General features: G+C 37.6%; 1 protein-coding gene across 9 annotated transcripts in view; it reads right to left on the bottom strand.

Annotated features, from left to right (window-relative positions):
• The window catches only part of Phactr2 (phosphatase and actin regulator 2), a 267,238-nt gene that overhangs the window by 25,612 nt on the left and 217,257 nt on the right, over nt 1–24,369 (bottom strand). For all 9 annotated transcript variants that reach the window (XM_058581732.1, XM_058581754.1, XM_046450655.2 and 6 more), the window contains 5 exons: nt 19,814–20,016; nt 18,393–18,549; nt 13,198–13,253; nt 8,068–8,129; nt 5,289–5,426 (listed from right to left, as the gene is read on the bottom strand). In XM_058581732.1, the coding sequence (XP_058437715.1) occupies nt 5,289–5,426; nt 8,068–8,129; nt 13,198–13,253; nt 18,393–18,549; nt 19,814–20,016 (616 nt within the window). The remainder of the gene's footprint in view (nt 1–5,288; nt 5,427–8,067; nt 8,130–13,197; nt 13,254–18,392; nt 18,550–19,813; nt 20,017–24,369) is intronic.

Genomic DNA, 24,369 nt, shown 5'->3' with positions numbered 1-24,369 from the left:
ATACCCATTAACTTACTATATAAAATACATTATTTAGAATCTGATCAGTATATATTATGAAGTGGTTTATTATAAGGTAAAAAGCAATAGAAACCCAGAATAACTTGCTGTAAAAATGACTGGCCTGTGTTATTCTCATTCTAAAATAAAATACACAATAATGCTATATGGTTTTAGTATCTCTGGGCCATAATACTTCATTATAATTATTTTTCTGTTATGTAGAAAATATTATTTTTTGAAATTATTAAAAATACTATGCACTATGTACAAATATGGCATAACAAATTCCACTATTATGTACAATTATAATGCATCAATTTTAAAAATACCACACACTAATGTGCATTTTAATTGTTAGTCTCTTCTTTTTGAATTTTTGGATACTCCCATGTTTGTCAATGAACACAAATCACTTGTGTTTGTATAACATACTAGATTTAACAGCATATTAAATTGTTGCATTCTTTTCTATTTTCTACCATTAATATATATAAATTTAAAATATAATTAAATCAAATATATAAATATATATTCAATATATAATTAAATATATATTAAGTTATATAAATGAAATTTAAAAATATAGAATTTTTTTCTACCTGAAATAAATTCTTCTAGAAAACACTCATGGACACACACACGCGCGCGCACACACACACACACACACACACACACAAACCAGTTCTGAAAATGTCCTTTACACGTTAAAAAGTCTCAGGGGAAATGCAAGAAATGTCAGAAGCAAATGAGTCTCCCCTGTGAGTAGGGAAGGGCTCTGGCTCTGCTCTGGGTCTTGGGGTTGGATCTGCAGGGGAGATGTAAAAGTTCTGTGCCTTCAAAATACTAAGCCTGCAGGAGAAACCCTGACCAAGCCCATGTCCCCTGCAGCCTAGGGGTCTGACACAAAAAACATATTTTTGTCTCAATACATTTTTACAAAGTCCTCTCTATTATAGTTAGAGATGAATGAGCTTTATCTCCCAATAACAGAACCAGCATTAGGAAAAACTATTCTAGGGTATGAAAAGCGTAGTTTTTATATGAGGGTCGTTAATCACTTGGATTCTCACTGCTTGTACAATTTACACCTGTTTCGATATTTTTATTCATTTACCTGGCCCTTCCTGCCTTTCTGGAGTTCAGCATTTGAGTAATAAGACAGCTGGTAATGGGGGGTGTAGCAAATTACATTTTCCAAATATGGATAAAACAATATCCTCAGTGCTCATGTTTTTCTGTGACATGATCTTACCTTTTCCCTGTCTAGAGATAGAGCCGATTCCCTTTTCCTTGAATCTGAGCTGGCCTTATGACTTTACTACAACTAACAGAATGTAGTGGAAGTAAAGCTGCATCAAAAAAGGCCAGGTAGCTCTTACCTGGCTTTGGAACACTGGCTCTGGGGGAAGCCAGCCACCAAGTAAGAAGCCTGGCAACTGTGGGAGTACATGTGCAGGTAGGTAGTTTGGTGGACAGCCCCAGCTGAGCCCAGTTTCTGAGCCAACCCCACCGCAACACTAGGCACAGTGGAGAAGCCATCCTAGACAGTCCAGAGTAGCCCATCTGTCAGCTGAATGACATGGAGTGACTTCAGTCAACCTCAGGAGAAGCAGAGAAACTGCCCAACTGACCCCTGACCAAATCTCAACCTATGAAATCTGAAAAATACAATGAAATATTGTTTCAATATTGTTGCTGTTTTCAACCACTAGGTTTAGGTTTTTTTTTTTTTTTAATTAGTTCATACTTCTTTTTTTTTAATTTTTATTGTTGGTTGTTCAAAACATTACATAGTTCTTGATATATCATATTTCACACTTTGATTCAAGTGGGTTATTTATTTATTTTTTTTGTACAGGAACAGTGACTGGAGCAGGGCCAATTGGAAGCCACTAAACGAGGGGTGAGTAGCCAAAGGTCCACAGATGAAAGAAAAACACACACAAAGGTGTACACCATTTCTTGCAGAACAGCACACCAGATTCCTTGATTCATCCTCTTATTGAAAAGAACATGCTAAATGTAGCATTTAAAAGATTGTCTTCAGCTGGGGATATAGCACAGTTGGTAGAGTACTTGCCTCAAATGTAGAAGGCCCTGGGTTCTAATCCCCAGCACCACAAAAAAAAAAAAAAAAAAAGGAAAAAAAATGTTTTCAATGCATCCAAGAGCTCCTAAAACAGCCAAAACTATTTTGATAAAAAAGGGTAAATGATGATGAAGCTCAGAGAATAAAGTAGACAAACAATGAAACTGTTCTTAACCTTGAGGGCAGGTGTATTAAGCGTGGTGAACCTGAGAGGTCATTTCACAGCCTGCTGAGATGTAGAAGACAAGAGACTGCCTGAGTCAAATAAATAATCCTCCCTCTATAAAGTGGGGACCGATGGCATACTCCAAGGACAGCAAAGAAAACTGCACACAGATGTTCAATAAGTAAGGTAGGGGTGTGTGTGAGTATAGATGCTAGTTGAGAATTTGAATCCATGTCAGCCAACATGTAGGTTTGCAGCCAGAATTCACAGTCCTAAGGTAGTCTAATGTAACTCATTTTGAAAATCTCATTAAAACATACTGTTAAATGAAACAAACATTATAATGAAAGAGGTTTCTTGAGATAGAGTCTCATAACAAAGGAAAATATAGTTATCCTAAACACCTACGACACACCTGGAATGCCGGAATGAAAATTGATAGAATTATGAGAAAGGGGAAAAATCCAAATAGTAGGAGGTTTAACTTGTCTTATTAACAGATCAAGTAGACAGAAAAATAAGGATAGAAAAATCTGAATAACTAACCAGCTTGATCTTATAGACACATTTAGAATACCACATCCAGAACTGTGGAACACATATTGTTTTCAAAGATATATAAAGACATTTAAAATTACTGACCACATACTTTAAAAATCCTAATACATAAGGCCACACCCCAGGAAAATTAAATCAGGATTTCCTCATACATCCACATTTTTAAAACTCCCCAGATGATACCATTATGCAGCCAACTTGGCAAACCACTGATACAGGGTAATTTATAGCCTCCAGTGCTTATTTTAAAAATTAAGGAAGGCCAGGTGCAGTGGGCCACGCCTGAAATCCCAGCAGCTCAGGAGGCTGAGACAAGAGGATCCCAAGTTCAAAGGCAGCCTCAGCAACTGAGAGAGGCCTTAAGCAACTTGGCAAGACTTAGACCTTAGCAATATAAAAAGGGTGGGGATATGGCTCAGTGGTTAAATGCTCCTGGGTTTAATCCCCAGTACAAAAAAAAAAAAAAAAAAAAGATAAATGTTACTATATAGGGTCTCTAACTTAAGTTAGAAACAAACAAGTTAAATAAAGCCAGAAAATTTAGAAGAAAGGGAAAAAAAGAGCAAAAACAGTAATCTCTCTTTATCTGTGGGGGATATGTTCCAAGACCTCCATTGGATGCCTAAAACCATGGATACTGAACCCAACATATACTGTTTTTTCCTATGCATAGTACCTATGATAAACAAAGTTGAATTGATAAATTGGGTATAGTTAGAGGTTAAAAACAATAACTAATAATAAAATAGAATAATTATTCTATTACCTGAACACAAGCACTGAGGAACCTTGACAGTGGATTTGGTAACCAAGATGGCTACTAAGTGACTAACAGGTGTATACAGAAAGGGTATGTTGGACAAAGGGATGATTCACATCCAGGATGGAAGTAGTGGTATGTAGCAGGACAAATCAAGATTTTGTTATGCTACTGTTTGGGAACAGTACACAATTTAAAACATATGGAAATTTTCATTTAATATTTTTCATTATTAGTCAATTGAAACCCTAGATATAGGGAGACTTCTGTAACTTAGAAAAGAAATATAACAGAGATTACCAACAAAGCTAAGTCACCTTACCCCTTCCCCTCTAAAATTAATTCCAGGTAAATCAAGAAATTTAATGTGAAAAACAAATCAATAAAGGTCTAGAAGACAGTATGGGGGATATATTTATGATTTTAGAATGGGAAGAATTCTTTTTGTTCTTGATAGTACATTTTAGTTATACATAATATTGGGGGTTTATTTTGACATAATCATACAAGCATGGAATATAATCTGTTCTGTTTCAGTCCCTGGTGTGTCTCCTTCCCTAGCCTCCTTTCTTCACTCTACTGATCTTCCTTCTATTTACTTATAGTTTTTTAAAAATAAGTGTTTTATAAATACACATAAAAGTGACATGCACTGTGGAATATTCATATATGCACTAGCATAATTTGATCAATTTCATTCCACCGTTTTTTTTTCCCATCCCTCTCCCTTCCCCCTCAATCTCCTTTTAATGCTCCACTGATATCCCCTCTATTTTCATGGGATCCCCCACTTTTCCCTTATTTTCATCTAGCTTCCATATATGAGAGAAAACATTATTTTCAGAAACAAAATCATAAGCCATTAAAAAGTCTGTTGAAACAACCATCTTAAGGCATCCCTTTTTCATCAGAAGATTCCATAAACAGAGTTGAAATATCAAAAAACGGGAGAAGATACATACTTACTTGTAACATATATAACTAGAATACATGAAAATCCTCTGTGACTCAACAAGAAATTGACTACCCAAAAGAAAATTGGCAAAAGACAAGGCATTTCACAGAAGTGGAATCTTAATGCCCAATAGACATACAAAAAATAGGTTTAACTTCAGGAATAATTAGCAAGAGGACAAAGCCCAAGCACAAAGAGGTGCTATTTCATGGGTGTGGTTGGTGGGTTGAATCTAGTCTGCTCCCTGTCTTTGTAAATAAAGTTTTATTGGAACATACACACACATCTATTCAATGACATAGTGTCTATGGCTGTTCTCATCCTACAATGGCAGAACTGAGAAGTTGCAAGAAAGATTGTATGATCCAGAAAACCAAAAATATTTACTCTCTGGCCATTTATAGAAGAAGTGTGCCAGTTTTCCATAGTTAACATATCTCTTTAGAATGATAAATTGAATAACTTATATTTTCTAAGAGAAAGGATAAACCCTGGTTCTGGGAAAGCCCTGTTCATCCAGGTTTGAATGAAGACAGGTTATATGGTAACCAAGGACTAGTTTTCCTTGAGATTTACTTGGAAGAACTATATTACTATTACTAAATATGTCATTTAAGCAGTTGAAATAATCAGAGACAGAAAACTGTGGGACTACTGGTTAAGATCTGGCCCCCTAGGATGACCAAGTGGAAGGGGGGTGAATATGGAGCTTTGGGGAAAGCAGTGTGATCAACATCAACACCACTGAGAGTCTTGCCTTGTCTGCAGGTGTCAACCTGGCCCAGGGCTTGTCTGCCCGGCGGTCATAGTCGGGAGAATCGGTGACTTCTACATACTCGTTAAACCGCAGGATCCTTCGAGCTTGTAGCTCTGCCACTGTGGGTCTCAGGCTGAGCTGCAGGAGGAAAGAGGGAAAAAGTGGAGATCAGTAAACCATTTATTGCTTCATGGTGGCAAGTTTTCTATAGAGAACACTTCAAAGTTATGGTTAAATAAGGTCACTTTCAGGTATCAAAAAAAAAAAAAAAGGGCAGCATCATCTCGGGAATTTGTAATGAGAACTAGAAAGCAGTGTGCCCTAATTTTTGAGACTATAAAAAATCGTCATCGTTAGATAGGTCACATCTTTGACAACATGAGTATTATACTATTTCCCTCAACTTGTCTGGCATGGCGATAAAGATTTATCTGTCACCCATACAAGGAACATGCAGACCTGATAGTAACCCAGCTTCAGGATGGCTGGGTTGGTGGCTGAGTAGCCTAGACAAAAGCGGTGACACTTTCAGAAATGAGAATAAAAATCTGTGCCCCTACTATACCAAACCTATATATTCAGAAATGCACAAAGCTATGACACAGAGCAGTCTGGAGAAGGGTCTGCCTACAGCACAGCCCCTAGACAGAAGGACCCTCATGCTGACATTTATCCCCTGCCATAAAGACCACACTCAAGATGACGAGGGAGTGTTGCTGGAGAACTGCCCTGCCGGCAGCCTTCATGACTCCGGTCATCACCGAGTTCCTCATTATGGTCTTTGTCCAATTCAAATTTATAATTATGATGAATCTTGCCAACCCTGTGGGTATTTACTGTCCTTTCTTGGTCCTTTCTAAAATCCCAAGAATAAGACCAAAACAATTCTGATGGATGAATGAAACCTAGCCCTTGGTTGACAGGCATTATCTGCTCTCTGCTATTGAGAGTCAAAGCCTTTGGAGGCTTTTTCCAGTTTGGATATCTCATAGTATTTCCAGACAGGTGGACTTAGACCTCTATTATGCTTAAAGGGCTTATTTTCAGTACTTTTCCTCACTTTATGTACTCTGTGTATATCCAGACACTCTCCTCTTTGGACACATTCTTTACTTGCTTTGGCTCAGGGATGTGAACTGTGTCTGTGCTCTACAGTGAAAAAACAGGCCCTTTCCTGGTCCTGTTTCCTCCTGAGAAAAACCAGGGATGGAACTGCATTAGAGCTCTAATACTGCAAGGATTCAAGGACTCCAGAAGGCCTGGAACCACACCCTGAGCTCACTGGAGCTGGGATAGAGCAACTGTAGCTCCAGTCTTCATGTAGCTCTGACAGGCAATGGATAAAGGAGAGAATAATCAAAGTGGTGCGGTTGCATCCTGAGACACCACATAATCTATACTGCTAGTATTTTTGCCTTTCTAGAGCAGATGAAAATAAGGAGGAAAAGAAACCCTTGTGCCTGAGGACTGGTCAGAATGCAAGTCCACTGGTCAGTGGCCACACAGATCAGAAATTCTCCACTCAGTCTTCCCATGAGAACTGTACCAGTCATGGGGTAGCTCCCAGGATTTACAGGATGACTTTCAACCTATGGCAGGGAGTACTGTATGGTGGGGAAAGGTGGGGAGGTGCTTCATGGAGGGGCCAAGGTGGATTGAAAAAAAGGCTCTATATATTCCAGAACTGAGCCCAGAGCAATGCAGAGGGGTGACCCCTTGTCTGTGGCTGGTAACTTAAGGGCCACTGAATGCTAGCATCATCATCCCTAGAAATTAAATTTAAAGAGTCTTTCAGCTTGAGCACTATTTGACATTTAGAAGCTTTGAGGGGGAAAAAAAACCAGAGAAATGAACTAAGGATATTTTCTTGTAAGGGGAAAAAAAAGCCTAAAACTTTCCAAATCCAGTCCCTATAACTTTTCCACAGGAGTAGAGTGTTTCCTGAACCGCCTTAGAATGCTTTTGCTCTGAACTCCCCAGCCAGCCCTCAAAAATGTGGGTCAGGCCACACACTTGACTGTGGTGCCATATTTTAGTCACCCTGCCCTTTTCCAGGTATGAAAAGTATATCTGAAGAATTATTACAAGGATTTATAATGAAATACATACTTGGAGAGTGCTTAATTTCTCCAAATACTATTATTTTAACACAGAAAAAAAGAGTGATGGCTCTGGAATCAGATTTATATTTTCATAAATAAGTGGAAACAATCTTCTGAGTTTTAGAGCCATTTGTCGATTTGGGCAGTACTGGCAAACAGACTGTTGGACAGTCAAACTCACATAGTAAATTACCCAGTTCTGATATGGAATAGTGGCAAATCTTCATAGTCACAAAATACTTTTTTAATATTTCCAAGATGACATGGAAAGTGTGAGCATTTTTTAAAACTATTTTTTAAATGGAAATATATACATTTATGTGTTAATAATGGTTCTTGGAACAGCAGATTTTTGTATGATAGTTACAGTGTTTTGTTCCTCTTTGTATTTTAAAAATATTTTTAAATTTTTACACAATATATTTTTTTCATAGTAAATGCAATTTAAAAACCTTTGATTAATAACTTTTTGAAATTAACATGTAAATTTAAGTGAATTCATTTCATATACATTGCATTGGTTTTAGTGTCTACAATTACTTAGTAGACTAATAGGAATAATTATTCCTCAACATCAGATTTGAAGAAAGTGGATATATATTAAAAAAAAAAAAAAACACAAACAACAAAGTATATCCCACAACATGAATGCTCATTAGCAGCCACACTGTCATCACCTTTCGGCTGAGCCTGCGTTTAAGTTCCATTTTTGCTTCTTGTTCTTCTTCTTCATTCTTTTCTGTTTATGAAGGGGGGAAAAGGCAAAATGACTTAGTTACTACAGATAATTTTACAATCAGAAAAGTCTACCAGGCCACAATTACTAGAATCTACCTGATACTGGTTGAACACTTCATTGATATCTTTAAAAAGTTGTCAAAAGATTTTGCAGAAAGATCAATCACACACAGACACACACACACAGAGACACAGATACAGACACACACACACACACACACACACACACACACCACATGCATATATGTGTATATAACTTTTTCCTTTGCAGGATTTGTTACTAACTTTAACTTTTTTTACTTCCTGATTCCTTGTTCTATTCTGAAAATCCCTAAGACTGCTTAGAATCTGGTGAAAGCCTTCTATTGCTGAACATCTTAAAAGCACAATTTACCAGAATTCAGATAAAACTTTACTTCTGGATCTGGCCTTTATGTAAAAAATCTGAGACATATTAAAAGAGCAAATTAAAACCATCCAATGCATGTCTGAACTGCTGCTTTCCATTCAAGTCCAACCAAAATATTTGATCTGTCTTCCTTGGTTTCCATAGAAGCCGAATGTAAGCATTTCTTTGGGCTTTACTTTCAAACCAGAATGTTCTGAATGGGGTTATGGTGTACTGTGGGTAGAAATTATTTATTTTCTTGTGACTTTAACTTTCCAGAGTCTTCTCTTTCTGTAGTGCTTCACCAAGTAGTACAACTTAATGCTGTCCAACAGATGGGATTTTAAAAAAAGTTCAGAAGTTTTAAAGAAACAAACACCCTTTCAGCTTTTATCGGGTGCTTATTTAAGGAACTTCTTTCTTGCTTCCTGGAGCTCATCCTCTGGTGGACAAGTAAACACAGATTTTACTTTTTAGATACTAATGCTTATCAAAGATCATCTTTCAGAAAATGATGTCATGAATTCAATGGAAAGAAAGTCACATTGTATAAGGAATCAACTAGAAAGCTGAAGAAGACAAATCTCTTCTATGAAAAAAAAAATATATATTTGTGTGTGTGTGCGTGTGTGTTGCTAGGGATTGAACCCAGGGACTTGTGAATGTGAGGCAAGCACTCTACCAACTGAGCTATATATCCTCAGCCTTAATTATATTTGTTTTAAGAATTCAAATAGACTTCCCATCATTAAGATTATTTGTATCATGAATAAAATATTAGCATTTAATATCTGCAACATCTATATTTGTTAAATGAACAGGGTAATTCTTTCTCTCTCCCTCTTTTTTTTTTTTTGGTGGTGCTGGGATTGAACCCAGAGCCTTGTGCATACGAGGCAAGTACTCTACCCACTGAGCTATACCCCCAATCTGAACAGGGTATTTCTATGAATTTTCCTCCTTTAGATAGGAAAAAGTTTCTACATTCTTCTGAAACACTAATTTGTAAGGAAAAAGATGATCAGTCTGGTGATTTAGACAGTATAACTGAATATAACTGAAATCACCCACAGGACAAAAAATGGATAAAGTGCCTGTATGTACCAAACAAGTTTGATTACAATTTAATTTCTTTACCATGAATACACTGTAAGGTTTTTCATATATGAAGTGAAGCATGTATACTTACTCTTACAATATAACATAGGTTCAAATGATTACCTTATATGAATTGGATAAAGTTTGTGGACTATCAATTATACATAGACAAATGACAAACTTATGGTTTATGTGATTGAAATCAGAGTTTTACAAGGTGAGAGCTTTGATAATATTATTAATAAAAAGAAAAATATAACCCTTAGGACATTTTAGTCAACTCTTCCTACCCAGCCCTTATGCTATATATATTTTTTAAGGTACTTTTCAAAGACTTTTTTTTTAATCTAATACACCTCAAAGCTAACATACTGTGATTTTCATTTAATACATAAAATGACATTTCTTGGAAGGGAATATTAGTTAAGGCCATTGTACCACTAGGTGACAGCCAGTGATTTTTTTTTTTTTTTTAAAGAAAGCCAGTTGCAGTTGGGGAATTAAGTAAACAGGATTTTACCATCTGGGAATTCTTTTCTGACATCAGGAACTGGCTTCCTTACGTTTCCCACGTTGGAAATTGTACTTCTAAAGAAATTAGAGGAAGCGGGTGAGGTGGAGGGAAGCCAACTAGATCATTCTTCTGCATCTTATTGAAGAATCACTGTAAAATCTCTTGTAAAGAGTCAGGGTTAAGCCTTAAGCTTGGTATTTAAAAAGTCACTTGTTTTTTGCAATGTTTCCTTCACTCTTTGATTCATCAGAGGACTAATTGTAGAGCAAAATGTAAACTTTCCTGGTCACTTTAAACAAACAGAGGGGAATTCATGAAGGAAGTGATGGGGCTTATTGATAAATCCTGCTCTCAGTACCTCTCATCAGAGCAGAGGGGCCGACCCTTCAGACAGCCACAGGAAACATTTCCCATCAACACACAAACAATGCCTGGGGTCTAAGAGCAGTGGGCACTACGGAAACTGCCTGGCTAGTGGGAGTTGCCTGAGCATTTTATGGATGAGCTAAGAAAAGAAGAAAGAAAAGTACAGAAATACCAGCAACTGGAGTATTGTTATATTCTTGAGTCATTAATTCAGACAAAATGAGCTAAAAAAAAAAGCCACATTTTTTTTTGTTGGTTTTTTTCTCTTTTTGCTTTATACATGCTTCCGTGGGAGTGTTTTGAACAAATGAAATATACAAATACACATAAAAATTTGGTCTATGTAATATATATGGCATATATATGTGTATATGTATGTATATAGCTGGATCAGTGGATGGACAGAAATCAAGGAAGGAGTGAAATGGGACATGACCCTAAGAAATCAACTTGTCCTGTGGACTCTGATGAAAGCTATCAGCATTTACTGTCAGCTCACTCATGCTTATTATAGCAGTGATGGTTTCTGATCTGAGAAATGTTGAATGTTTTATGAATTAGTTTCCTATTCTGTCATGAAAAGAGCACCTAGTTAAAATATGTGTCTTAAAAACAATACCATATCACACATAGATTTTTCTTGGAACAGAAGGTCATTGTTGCTGGAGGTGAAAACGGGGGGTAAAACATACAAACAAGAGCAGACAGTGTGGAAGAACCCAGAAGCAATGGGCTGAGCACAGTGTTTTGCAAATGAAGCCATTCAGTCCCTGTGACTACAGTGGAAAGCTTGGGAAAACTGGTGAACAGAACTTCTACCAGTTCTTGTCTGCTTCCCTTGGCCACAGCATCCTGTGTCAGGAGATCATGAGCCAGTTATCAGCCTCTCCAGACTGGAAATGTGCCTTTTGTTTCCAGAATCAACACGAACTTAGAAGGAAGCAAAAAGAGCTGGAGTCAAATCTGAAGTTGACTTTGGTGTTTCACTCTTTCCCGAACCTCCAGGAAAACAGAGGGTACTAAGCCAACACAGCACTTAAGATCAACATGCAATAAATTTCCGGATCCATGAAACAGTTCCTCAAATAACCAAACTCCAGTGTGGTTTGGCACATTAGTCTCACAGGAGCAGGAAAGAATTACCCAGAATTTTCTTGGCTTTTTTTTTTTTTTCTTTTCTAGGTATTGCATCAGGCATCCAGGGAGACCTAATCTCTGGGTTTTAGGAGCTTACAGTCTGCATTTGAGTTTATTTAAAACTTGATTCAACAAATGCTTCCCAGGAACCTATTATTGAAAACAGTGAAGCTTTGGGATTTTGTTTCTTTGTCAAAATTAGATGTTGTTTTCATCATTCTTCCAAAAGGTCAAAACACAAATTTATCCTTTTCTTTTTTTAACACATGCACACACACACACACACACATATATATACACACACACACAATACCTTCATTTTATTTGTTTATTTTTATGTGGTGCTGAGGATCAAACCCAGTGCCTTAACCACGTGAAGCAAGTGCTCTACCACTCAGCCACAACCCCAGCCCCAAATTTACCCATTTCTAGCCATATTTTTTTTCTTCTTTCAGACTGACACTTCTATACACTGATAGGCACTTACATCCTTTCTTGGGTTCTATTCCAGTTATGCTTACAAACAACCAGAAGAAAAGCATCATAAGAAAAAGATTCCATAGACCGGAGGATGTAGTCCTCTTATATTACATCTTTATTGTTGGGTTGCTTTAGCTATGGCAACTGTAGTATAAATATGTTACAAAAATCTTTCCTTCAGAAAAAAAAATAGCTTAGGCTGGAGAGCATAGGTCATCCAGCAAGCCAAGAGAACTCTGTAAGCCTGGTTGAAAAGGATCTTTCTCTCGACAGCAGCTCATTACTACTGCACTACTATCCGGAGTTCTATCTATCCCTGTTCTTTGATATTTCATACAATAAAAAGCTTTTAGAAACTGTAGTTAGTAAATAAAACTGCGTCTAGGCTCCATTTAAAACTATCCATTTCTGAACTCTCTGAAGTTAGTAAGTACATCGATACACAAGGGCAGCACAAACCTCGTTTCTATTAGAGTTCCATATACTATCCTGTCAAAGAGACTAGAAGGAAAAATAAAATGGAAAAATAAAGTAGGAAAATGAATGAAGAACTCTTTAAGGGCCAAGAAACATTTTATAAATATCTCAAGAGGGAAGCAGAGTTAGTTATCACAACAAAGGAAAATGAAATGCACTGCAAAAGTCCTCTGACCAAACTTTTGTTTTAAATTAAGTAATTTGTTAAGCCTAGCAACAATTTGTATTATTAATGGTACGATGGGAAGGCTTGATTCATTTCCTTGTGGATTCTTTGGCCTTTTCTTTGACAGTTATTTGCCAGTGCACTACAGCACTTCTTCCACTTAATATTTGGTGGGAAGAATATAAGGAATATATTCCATCTTTCTTAAAAACAATTGTTATTGCCACGATTCCAGCCTGCAGGCTCTCAGACTCAATGCCATCAAAGGAAACGTAAAATTAAAATATTATTTCTTAAATGCATGAACAGCTACATAGAGATGGGACATAAATAGACTGTCTAGTCAGTTGGTAGTAAACTAATATGTGATGGTTGCCTTTCTGCAAGTGGATGGTCTAAAGAACGAGTACACAAGGAATTTCTGAACAGCAGAGGATACTCACGTCTTAAGATATTTCTTTGTTCTAATTCTTCAGTTGTGGGCCTCTGGCTGAGTCTCCTAGATGACAAGAAGAATACACTACAGGTTACAAATGAGGCTCCTTTAATGGAGATGCAACATGAAGCAAAGCTAGATTGTTTTTTTCACTAGTTGAGAAATAAAAAATCCATTTTGTTATGCTTTTATTAAGGCCTTATAGTTATACATAATGGTGGGGTTCATTTAAAAATTTCCATTTTTCACAACTATGAAATAAAGCTGTCCTTTTTACCCGTTCACAGACCCTAGATTGTGGCTGACACTGATAACTACCCCCATTATCCATTCTGTCTTCCTCTGACGAACAGAACTTCCTAAGTTTTAGCTGCGTACCTGGCTGCAGACCTCAGTCTCCTGGACTGCAGCCAAGTGTGGGGATGTGATTTGAATTCTGCCGTGGAGTGTTGAATTCTGCTATGGAGTGTGAGCCAGATGATGTAAGTTCTTCTTTTTACCCTTAAAATGACTGAGTGTGTTCCCTTCTTTCTCTTTCCCTCTTCTACAGGCTAGAACATAAAACATGGTGGTGTAATCTAGCTTTGAGCATGCAGAGGAAACTGTCCAAGGGGACAGGAGATCAATGAAACAGAATGAATCTGGGTGCTAGTCTTTGGGAGCCATGATTCCCAGCCATGATGCGTGGCCGGACAGTTAGGTGAAGCCTTGTTAGAACCACTGTACTTTTTGGTCTCCCACAGGAGTTTAGCTGACAGCCTAATTAACATGCGGTCATTCAAGTCTAAAAATTAGCTGCTGTTCAAGCGTTCATGCCCATTTAGAAATCACTTAATCTATGCTGCACAGGGGTTTAAGTGAAATGCTGCTTTCGGGACCTCAAATGAATATTTACATATAATGTGATCTTCAAGATATATTGTTCCTTCTCCTCTGCCTTTAAGATAACCAAGGCTCATTTGGGATTAGGAGTTATCTATTTGTACATGAGAGCAGTATATCCTCATAAATCCCTTGTTCTCAGTCTTATTCCTATGATTAATTTGTTGTTAGTAAGGAAAAAACTTCCTCAGGATGTAGGTTAAGTTTGTACAACTTAGACTAATATATTTGAAAGGTAATTTTACTATAATATATGACTAATTTGAAATGTTATGACTCTCATAGAAATGCAATGAATAAATGAGATTAGTGACATTTTAAATGTGTGATTAAAATTTTTGTTAAAATCTAATCTTTATCAGAGCTACCTTGAAACTAAGTTGAGTAACTGAACCCACAAAAGAACCCAGGGGACATCACTGCACTATATTTCATGCTCCCCTCCTACCCATGTGTCCTGTGCTACCAGTATATTGGGCTCTGTATCCAACCACACCTGTATCACCCCTCTTGTACTTAAGCTTGTTTCCTCCTTCCCCAATGCCTTTCTTTCCTTCTCCAGCTACTAAAACCCTGCAAATGGTTAAATCAGTCTCCTGAAGGTAGGTGTTTGTCCTGTCCTGTAAGAATTAAAGCTTCCTGATTCTTTCCCCCCACACAATGGTTACTCAAGACTATACATCCATGAAAACAGTAAATCATAAAGACAATCACAGTTACCTTTTATTCAAACTTTTAAAGTCCCAGGTATTATGATAGGTGCTTAACGTATACTATCAAGAGTCCTCACAACGATTTAGCAAGGTAGCAGCCAACTCCTACTTTATAGATGAGGAAATGAGATATCAATTAACTTGCCTAGTGAACACTAGAGTCAGGATTTCCATCTGTGGCCTTTGATTTTGATGTCTGTTCCCTAAGGCTGGACCTGTGGGTGAGTTATCTTTGAATGACAGGGATTAGATGTGCTGTGTGTGTTGGGAAACAATTCTGTAAAATTTACATGTTAATAATGGCAGACATTCTACTCCACTAAAAGTTTGTATACATACAGTCTTTGTGTTTGTTTACAAAGGAATTTGAATTTTGGGGGTTGTAGTGAGTCCTAATTCACAAAAGCAAGAGGTACTGTCTCCACTGGATAACTAGACCTGGGATGGGAAGCTTTCGTCCATCCACCACAAATACACACCTCCATTTCCAGGCTCCCATACCTCCAGGAATCCTTGATGAAACGATGCTCTATGGGATTGCATGGGGTCAATTTTTCACAATATTTTTTATCAGTACTTCATTTTTGAGCACTTGGCTTGTTTTGTCATTGGTATATAAGTAAGCTTGTAGTAAGTATCTTTATAAACATGGTTTTAAAAAGTCCTTCTGGAATATTTCCTTTATATATATATATCTCCAAATAGAATTACCATGCAAAGAAATTAGACTGATTTATAATTCTCTTATCATACTGTGAAACTATTCTTCAAAAATACTGAGCAAGAATGTACGTGTGTCCTATTTCTCTATAAACTTGCCAACATTGAGTTTAGTTTTAAATGTGCTTTACTAGTTTAATAGATGTATAATAATTTAAGTTTATAATGAGAAACATTAAATTTTGTTGAGCCCTTACTGATCCAGGCACTAAAGAGCCTTAAGTGTATCATTTTATCTAAATCCTTGCAAGCTCCCGGGATAGTCACTTGTTTTAGGAGTGGATCCAAGCAGGGGCTCTTTCCTTGTTTTCCATACTGAGTTTCTGCAAGTATTTTAAAATAAGTTCTAAATAAGTCCACACCCTGGTATTTCTTCCTTTTCCTTTCTTTTATTTTTTTATGTTGGGGATCAAACCGAGGGCCTTCTGCACACTAGCCAAGTGCTTTACCACTGGCTGCATCCCCAGCCCACACACTCTGATACGAACAGACACATCTCACAGTGGTTCTTATTAAGTTTATCACAGCCTTGAACATCTTCCAAAACCTGAGTGGAGGACACCTCATCTTGTCTCTGTAGATGATTTTTCTTTGGCCCACGTTGGGAGAGGTGACATTTATTCCTGTTTGGTTTCATTTTGTGGAACGAATACTTTATTGATGTCCTGATTCTGTCAAGTACATGTACTTTATCAATCCTCAGGTGATAAATACAGTCCTATGATACTTCATGCCACCTACACTCCTGATCAACCAGTCCACTAAATTTTCCTCACTGATAAAAATGTTTACTCTTTCTCTCTCCATTTATTAATTCCTTCCATTATGATTTTCTGGAGGTAGATTTTTTTGGGCCTCAGGTTAAATGAGTAGCTGAGTATTTAAAATGTACTTGTTGCTACTATTGTGAGTGTAATTTTCCTTATTCATTTGATTCTCTTGCTATGTGTCAATAATAATACAGATATAACGTTGATTTTCACAGATTAATCTTACATCTGTGAACTTGTTGAAATTATGATGTAAAAAAGTTTTGGTAGTTTTTCAGTTTTATAGGTATATAATGAAGTATAACAGTATTTCTTATAATTTAAACTTTCTTTTCATTAGAAATGATTGGCACTAGTCTTGTAGTATAAGAAGAGCAGGGAGTTTTTGTTTGCTTCTATTTTTAAAGAAAATAATTTTATAGTTTCTCCATATACTAAAATATTGAGCAATAATTTGGGGAAAAAACCCTATACTTCTGATTTATTTAGGATTTTTAACACAAAATTATCTTTAAAATTTTAAAATTTTCAGATGCTTACTGAGATGAACATATAATATTTTGCTTTCTTACCCCTTACTATGATAAGCTGTCATGATATTTTTTATTTTTAAGGAAAATGCATGAGTTTGCATTATTCTTACATGCAAATATTGTTCTTTAAATTCTTCTTCATGGCCAAACATAAACAAAGGCAATAAAACAAATACTCAGAAAACCTAGAAGCATATTCTCTTACATGGTGCAATAAGTACAAAATAGGAGAGTATATATAAGAAAGCAGATTGGGCAGAGAATTGAGGAACAGAAATTCTAACCCTTGTCCTTCTATTAAATAACTGCAAGTCTTTCAGAAATTTCCTTAATCTCCCAGGCCTCAGAGAGGCCCCTGTGTTTACTCAGTAAGATGACAAGTCTGAAGGTAAAGTCTGTCCAGCTTGATGCTGCAGATCCCTTTAGTTTTCTTTTAGCTTGGCTAGCTCTTTCCTGAAGTAGGAAATGGTCAAAGTTTACGGTTGAAATGAAAAGACTAGAGTGAGAAACAGATCATCCATCAGTAAACTACTCTGAACGGCTTCCAAAGTCCTGGAGGTCGGGAGGTGTCTCAGAGCAGAGGGACCTTCAGGCCTCTTCGAGATTCCCTGGGAGACTGCGCCTTTCCTTCAGGTGGGCACCACAGCTGCCTCTGAAATTCTCGTGTCTTACCACAGCAAGATCTCGCAGAGGAACAGCCACTGGCCTCCAGAAGACCTCATGCCAGCTCTCCAGTGCTGCAGTGTCCACTTCCAAACCAGGACAGCAGCTTTCTCCCACCTCCAAACCCTGCTCTGGTATTCCAGATGGTTCCCTTCTCCTCCCTATGCACCCTGATAGTTACGCAGAGGGACAGAAGTCAGCTCTTAAATGTGCTTCAACAGAATAAAAAATGAGAGCATTGGCTTGAATTAAAACTGCCAGGTAAATGGACTTCTAAAGTCACTTGTGGCAAAAGCGGAAGTCCTACACAATGGCAGGAGGCAGAAAGAGATATCAGATGACCCACTTATTGGGAGTTAAAAGGGGGAAGTTGAGATGTGGGGGCAACGGTTACTCAACCTAGATAAAGCCAGGACATTGAGGCTAACATTGCTACAGTCTCACAGCACACGGGGCAGAACCTCAGGACACTCAGAGAAATGCCAGTGCATCCATGGAGTAGGCCAGGATTGGGCAAACTGTGGTCCACAGGCCCAATCCTGTGGGCCACCATATTTAGTAAATAAAGTTTTTTTTTAAACATGTCCCCACTCATTCATTTATATGTTTTTTTTTTTTTTTATGTCTGCTTTCCTATTACAATAGCACAGTTGAGTAGCTACAACACAGACTGTCTGGCCAGCAGAGACTAAAATATTCACTAACTGGTCCTCAAAGTTATGGTTGATGACCTCAAAGCCACTGGCTGGCTAACTAAAAGGCAGGTTCTGAGTGGTTTGCTCTCCAAGACCAACTTGCCAAGGCCTGAGGGCCAAGTGTGCCTGTACACAAGAAAGCCACAATGGCCCCAATCAGGTAAGAAACTCAGGGAGGAAGACCAGTATGAGCCAGTCCCAGCTGCATGAGGACCTGGGCAACTACCTGACGAGCTTGGTTCCGATCTGATGTCGGAGTTCCTGCCTCTCTTCTTCAGATGTGCGCTGCAGGATGTTTTTGTCTTCTAGTTCTTTCTTGGATGGCCTGTTGCCAAGTTTGATGGCAAGAGTGTCCCTTCGTCGTATCTTACTCGCCAAAGCACCTGAGGATTGATTGAAAAAGAGCATAGATGCAGATAAAGTGCGTTTTAGCCTGTAGCACTCAGGTTACATGTGGCGTGGGCGTTCAACAGGGTCCAGGCCAAATTCTTTATCCACATGCAAGAGGGGAATCTTAATTAACCTAAGGAAGAGAGGATTTTGAGTTGGATGTAGTTCAGTTTGAAAGAACTGAAGACTATTTTTTTTTTAAATGTTCTGAAAAATATTGGGACACCATGAAAAAACTTGGACATGTCACCTCATTATTTGGAAAGAGATAGTTGGAATTTATTTTGCTGATATGGTGGATCATGGAAATTACTGATTGCACAATGCTTTTTCTTTCTTTTCAAGTTTTGAAACTTATCCCCTCTCCTCATACTGTACAGTTAATCCTTGTCTCCTTCCTTCCTCCACTCAGACATGATGCTGGCAGAGTCTACCATTTATACAAATATTTTAACCCTCCGTTACCCAGGGGCCCCTGAAAAATCTCAGCAGATGATAGCTCACACCAGGTGGGTAACAATTTTTTTTTTTTCTCTGTACAAATTAGAGGGAATTCGACACACTTCTGTTTAGTCATGAATAGAATAATAAGTATTTATAATCTATAAATTAAATTTCACAGTGAATTCCCCTCAAGCCATCCTGCTCAAAAGCTAAGGGGAAATAAAAAAACAGCACATTCCACTTCTCCAAGTAACACATAAATGGTAGGCTTTGCTCCACTGTGGTGTCATTTCTTCTTAGAAGGTTCACAGTTGTACCTATGGTGGATGAGTGATGTTTTTTTTTTTAATTCTAAAAAAGATATTTGTCATTCCTGATTCATTCTTTCCTCCTCTCTCAGTAAACTGCAGCATAAAATGAGTGAAATTCTCTAACACTTTCCCAGGGTAAGCCAGTGAATCCCCCGCCTTGATTCTCTATCTTCAAGAATGGTCCCATGGTAGAAGGGCCATGTTTGGTCTTTCTGAAAAAGGTCTCTGCCATTAGAAAGCTTTGCATCTTTTTAATTTTTTTATATACAGATACTAACATGCATGTTTACTTCATAATTTAATCAAAGCCTGATCCACCCCTGTTGTCTTTTTTAAAATTTAGCTGGACCTCACCAGCTAAAGTATGTTTCTAGCTTGAGAAAGGAAGATAAGGGGAATGAAGTCTTGGGGTGTCTGGCTGCTAATCAAGTTCTTGCTCATTCCAACACACAGCCACTGTTTACCATCTGCTATCCTCCCTATCTCTTGAAAATAGTCTTACTTTCTCCGCTGCCATCCTCATCCTCATCCTCTTCCTCGTCATCATCGGTATACAAGATGGGCCCATCAGAGTCGGAGTCGTTGGCCTGGTACTCCCTTGGGCCTTCGTCCTCTGGAGCACTGAAGGACTCTGAAAAGTCTTCCATCAGCTCAGGGGTCAGCAGCTGAGTGTCCACCTTCCCCAGCTCGTCTTTGGTTGTAAAACTGTTTAGAGCACAAAAAAAACAGAGGTGACTCAAAGTTCAGAGCAACCCTGGGGACACCAACTCCATGAAAGGAGCTCTAGTATCTATCATGGGTCTCCTTTAGACTGGGGAGAGGAGAAACCAGAGCTGGGGCAGCTAACGTCACTGACATGGAAGAGTAGTGAGTGCTGGCTTACTCAATTCTCCAGGTCTTACATTCTGCATCTGCAAAACTAAACAGCTTCACAGGATGGTGTCTAATATTTAGTAAATGAGCAAGGTAGCCAGGTGCGGTGGTGCACACCTGTAATACGAGCAACTTGGGAGGCTGAGGCGAGAGGATGGTAAGTTCAAAGCCCACCTCAGCAACTTAGTGAGGCCCTAAGCATCTTAGGATACCCTGTCTTATAAAAAGAAAAGAAAAAAAAAGGATGGGAATGTGGCTCAGTGGTTAGGCACCCCTGGGTTCAATTCCTGATACCAAGGGGTGGGGTGGGGGAGTAAAAATGAATAAGGTAAAACTATATCTTGCTAATTGATGTTTCCATAGTAATGGTGACACAATGCAAAGAATAATGGGCTAGAAGCTCCTCAATTATTTGACTTTTTGTCTGCACTTTGTTTGACCTGTGAGTCTCAGTTAAAGCCTCAGCATCTTCAAAAAACTTTTTGAGTCTGTTGAGTTCTTTGCCCTGCTCATCTGCTCTTAAGGTAGTCACCTTAACACACTGCACCTGGACCAACCCCCAGTCCACCTCCACATGGTCCTCACTCAACAAGTGGGACATGTAACTGTGTGCACCACAGCACCCAGAAGAGTAGTAGTAGAGGAAAGTACATCTTCTTTCATGAATAGGTGAATAAACCCCATTTTCGTCCCAGCCAGTGTGTCAAGGTTCAAAAATCCTTTATCCTATTTGTGCTTTCATTCCTTCATTGGTAAAACTGCTTCTCCCAGGACTAGAGTAATAATCAGATGGAGGATATGAAGTTAAATGAACTCTTCAGAAGAGAGATGATGTTCAGGGAAGTGATAATTTCCTGTTAATTAGTGAGGTAAGAGTCTCTGGTTTAAAGAGTTACTACAAATATATAAAAGTAAGAAATATACTCAACATCAAAAATATTTCATGCAAAAAAAAAATACAGTTGTCATTTTAAGATACAGAAGATTCCCCAAGTTGCTTTCTGATATAAATAGAAGAATCTGTATTTGGATGTCACACTTCTGAAAGACTATTTAGTAGAAAACATGTGTTTGCTGTTCTCACTGACTAAAAAAAAAAAAAAAAAAAAAAAAAAAAAACCCAAAAGAAAAAGTGCTTTGAATAACGAATACAGGTAAACTTTTTCAGAACATGAGGTATTTAAAATTCTACTTTGTGGTTATAAACCTAAGCACTTCCAAGATTTTCTATTTTTAACTAGGAAAATCCAGCAGCCTAAATTCTTGTTCTCAAAGAAGAGATACATGAAATCTAATTTTTTATTCTGTAAAATATATATAACATAAAACATACCATTTTAAACACTTTTAAGTGTGCAGTTCAGTGGCATTCGATACACATACCTAATAATCGTGTAATCATCTCCAGACTGTTTTCATCTCCCCAGATTGAAACTCTGTATCCATTAGATAATTACTCCCCATTCCCACTATTGACAGCCCTGGGCGACCACCATTTCACTTTGTGACTTCATGACTCAACTATTTTAAGTACCTCATACAAGTGAAATTACATGGTGTGTGTTCTTTTGTGTTCGATTTGCGAGGTTCTTTCCTATCACAGCATGTGTCAGAATTCCTTTCCTCCTTAAGGCTGGATGATATGCCATGGAATGTATACACCACATTTTGTTTATCTGTTCATCTGTCAATGGACATCTGGATTGTGTCCACGTTTTGGCTGAGGCTACTGGGAACACTGGTACAAAAAATCAATTCCCTGCTTTCAATTTTTTTGGCTTTACACACAGAAGGGGAATTGCAGAATTATAGTGTAATGGTATGTTTAATTTTTTGAAGAACCGTTATACTGCTGGCTACAGCAGGAAGTCTCATCTCAAATGAGAGAAGACTAATTTTTGTGGGAAAACTTTCAGTCTGGATGCTTAGTTCATTGCCACTGGAAGCCATTTTTGTTTGCAGAGACTGCCATTATAGGTGACCACAGCATGTTTAAAAGATACATGTAATAACACCTTCTAGATACAGCAGAACAAAACATGTTTCTGAGTCGAGTCTTGTTATTTGTTTGTGTGTGAGTTTGCTAACTTATTAGGACATTATTATTTTAATCTCACCATTTGTATTTTATAATATATTTTGTAGTTTGCAAGTAATTCAGAAATATTTACAACTTACAAGTGTTCTACATTATAAGGAGGGCAGGTAATTTATAGTTCATGGATCCAAGGAAGGCCATGAGTGAGAACCTTAATCAAGATAGCAAGTCCAGGCTAGAACCTAAAGACTCTTAAATCTATTTATTAATTGTTATATTTTATTTTACATTATTATATTAGCCAGGCACAATGGTGCATGCCTGTAATTCCAGCCACTCAGGAAACTAAGGTAGAAAGATTGCAAATTCAAGGCCAACCACAGCAACTTAGTGAGACCCTGTTTCAAAATAAAAAAATTAAAAGGGCTGAGGATGTCGCTCAGTAGTCAAGTGCCCCTCAGTTCAATCCCCAGTACCAAACCAAAAGAAAAAAAAATTATATTAATGCTATAAGTTATATTTCACATTAAATATGCTTCTAATCTATGTCAATTAACTCATGTCTTGGCGCTCATGTTTTTCCCCTTTGGTTCCTGGGCACACTGGACAATATAGTGCATGCCACGAATGTGGAATGGACTCAACAAGTCACCTTTGAACAAGGCCTCAAAATGGGTTGATTAGTTTCTGCTTCATGTAATGTAAGACTTGTATGTTACTGATGAAGCTGCCAATGAATGGAAACCTACCAAATAGTTAGCACCCTGCAATATGGGATAGAAAGAGGTATTTTTATACATACCACTTGCCCTCTTTAAAGTTCTGATATTTGTATTCCACACAGAAGTCTTTTCATAAAATGACAGGATTTTCACACATTAGGTGACTAAATATAACTCAAGGAGAGTTCTAAGAAAAGCAGGTGACTAAGAGCCAAAAATTCTAATTCAAATATCCACTTGAAACGGGAAGAATTTGGAAGAAAATCTGAGACACTACCTACTCCAAATTCATTAATTCAAGAGCAAACACAAACCACCCCTATAGGATGAATTATAATTTAATTTTTTTTTCTTTGAGGAACATATAGAGAAGAAAATCTCTTTGAGTTCTTCTAGGAATTTGTTAGAGTTACCCTGATGGGTAGGACATCTATTACAAATATCCTCACTGTCTAATGATACTCTAAGTCTGCTCCTTCTGATTTAGTGTTAGGAGAAATAGAAACTGATCCTTTGTCTGATAGATCTTCACATACTCAGGCTAAAGACAGATGTTAAACTCTGGCACATAGTACAGAGCTCAGTACAGTTAAGTGCACTCCCGAAATGTTTGTGAAAATGATCTGGAAGTCAGGTCACTCTTGGAAATGGGCTTTCTGAATGCTTAAGACTATCTAAGGAGATTTTATATGATTTATATCTTGTTCTTCAGTATATTAAGGCATATATGTTCAATCTATTTTTCCAAAATTCAGAAGTTGTGTGAAATATTTATACTCCCTGGGCTCACTAGTCAATATTTTGATAAAAATTACTCATGTTTGGGTCACTTTTATATGTCTGGTGCGTAGTACATTGCCCAACACAGAGAAGACCAACCAAAACTATGCTGAAAGAATAAAGTTCAGTATTAAGATTGGAAATAACAGCAATATTTAAAAAAAAAAAACACTCACTACAATTAAAGGAAGTCATTTGCTATGTGCTGGAACTATTAAGAACACTTCTCTGGTTTGAATGGGTCCCCCAGAATTCATATCTTAAAAATTTAACCCTGCAGATGACAGCATTGGAAGATAAGGCCTCATGGCGGGTACCTGAATCATAAGGACAAAGCCCCAATGAAGAGATTATTACCATTACAAAAATGGCTTGAGGGAGAGGGTTTGCTCTTGAGCGCTTGACCTTCCACCTTTTGCCATGTGATGATGCAGAGAAAAGGCCTTTGCCAAATGTTGGAAACTTGATCTTGAAATTTCCAGCCTCTAGACTGAGAATCAATACATTTCTGTTCATTATAAACTACCCCATCTCAGGTATTCTGTTATAGTAGCCCAAAACACACTAACCATAACCATTTCATTTCCTTTCAATATCTTCCCTGTATTGCTTTAAAATGTCAGATAAATAATTTGTAATTGGATC

This window comes from Marmota monax, unplaced genomic scaffold, assembly GCF_021218885.2.
Source record: "Marmota monax isolate L192 unplaced genomic scaffold, Marmota_monax_Labrador192_F-V1.1 WCK01_AAM20220418_F8-fsc00030, whole genome shotgun sequence".
Classification (NCBI taxonomy): domain Eukaryota; kingdom Metazoa; phylum Chordata; class Mammalia; order Rodentia; family Sciuridae; genus Marmota; species Marmota monax.
The sequence above is the reverse complement of the archived record's forward strand: the minus strand, read 5'-3'. Positions and strand labels throughout refer to the sequence as shown.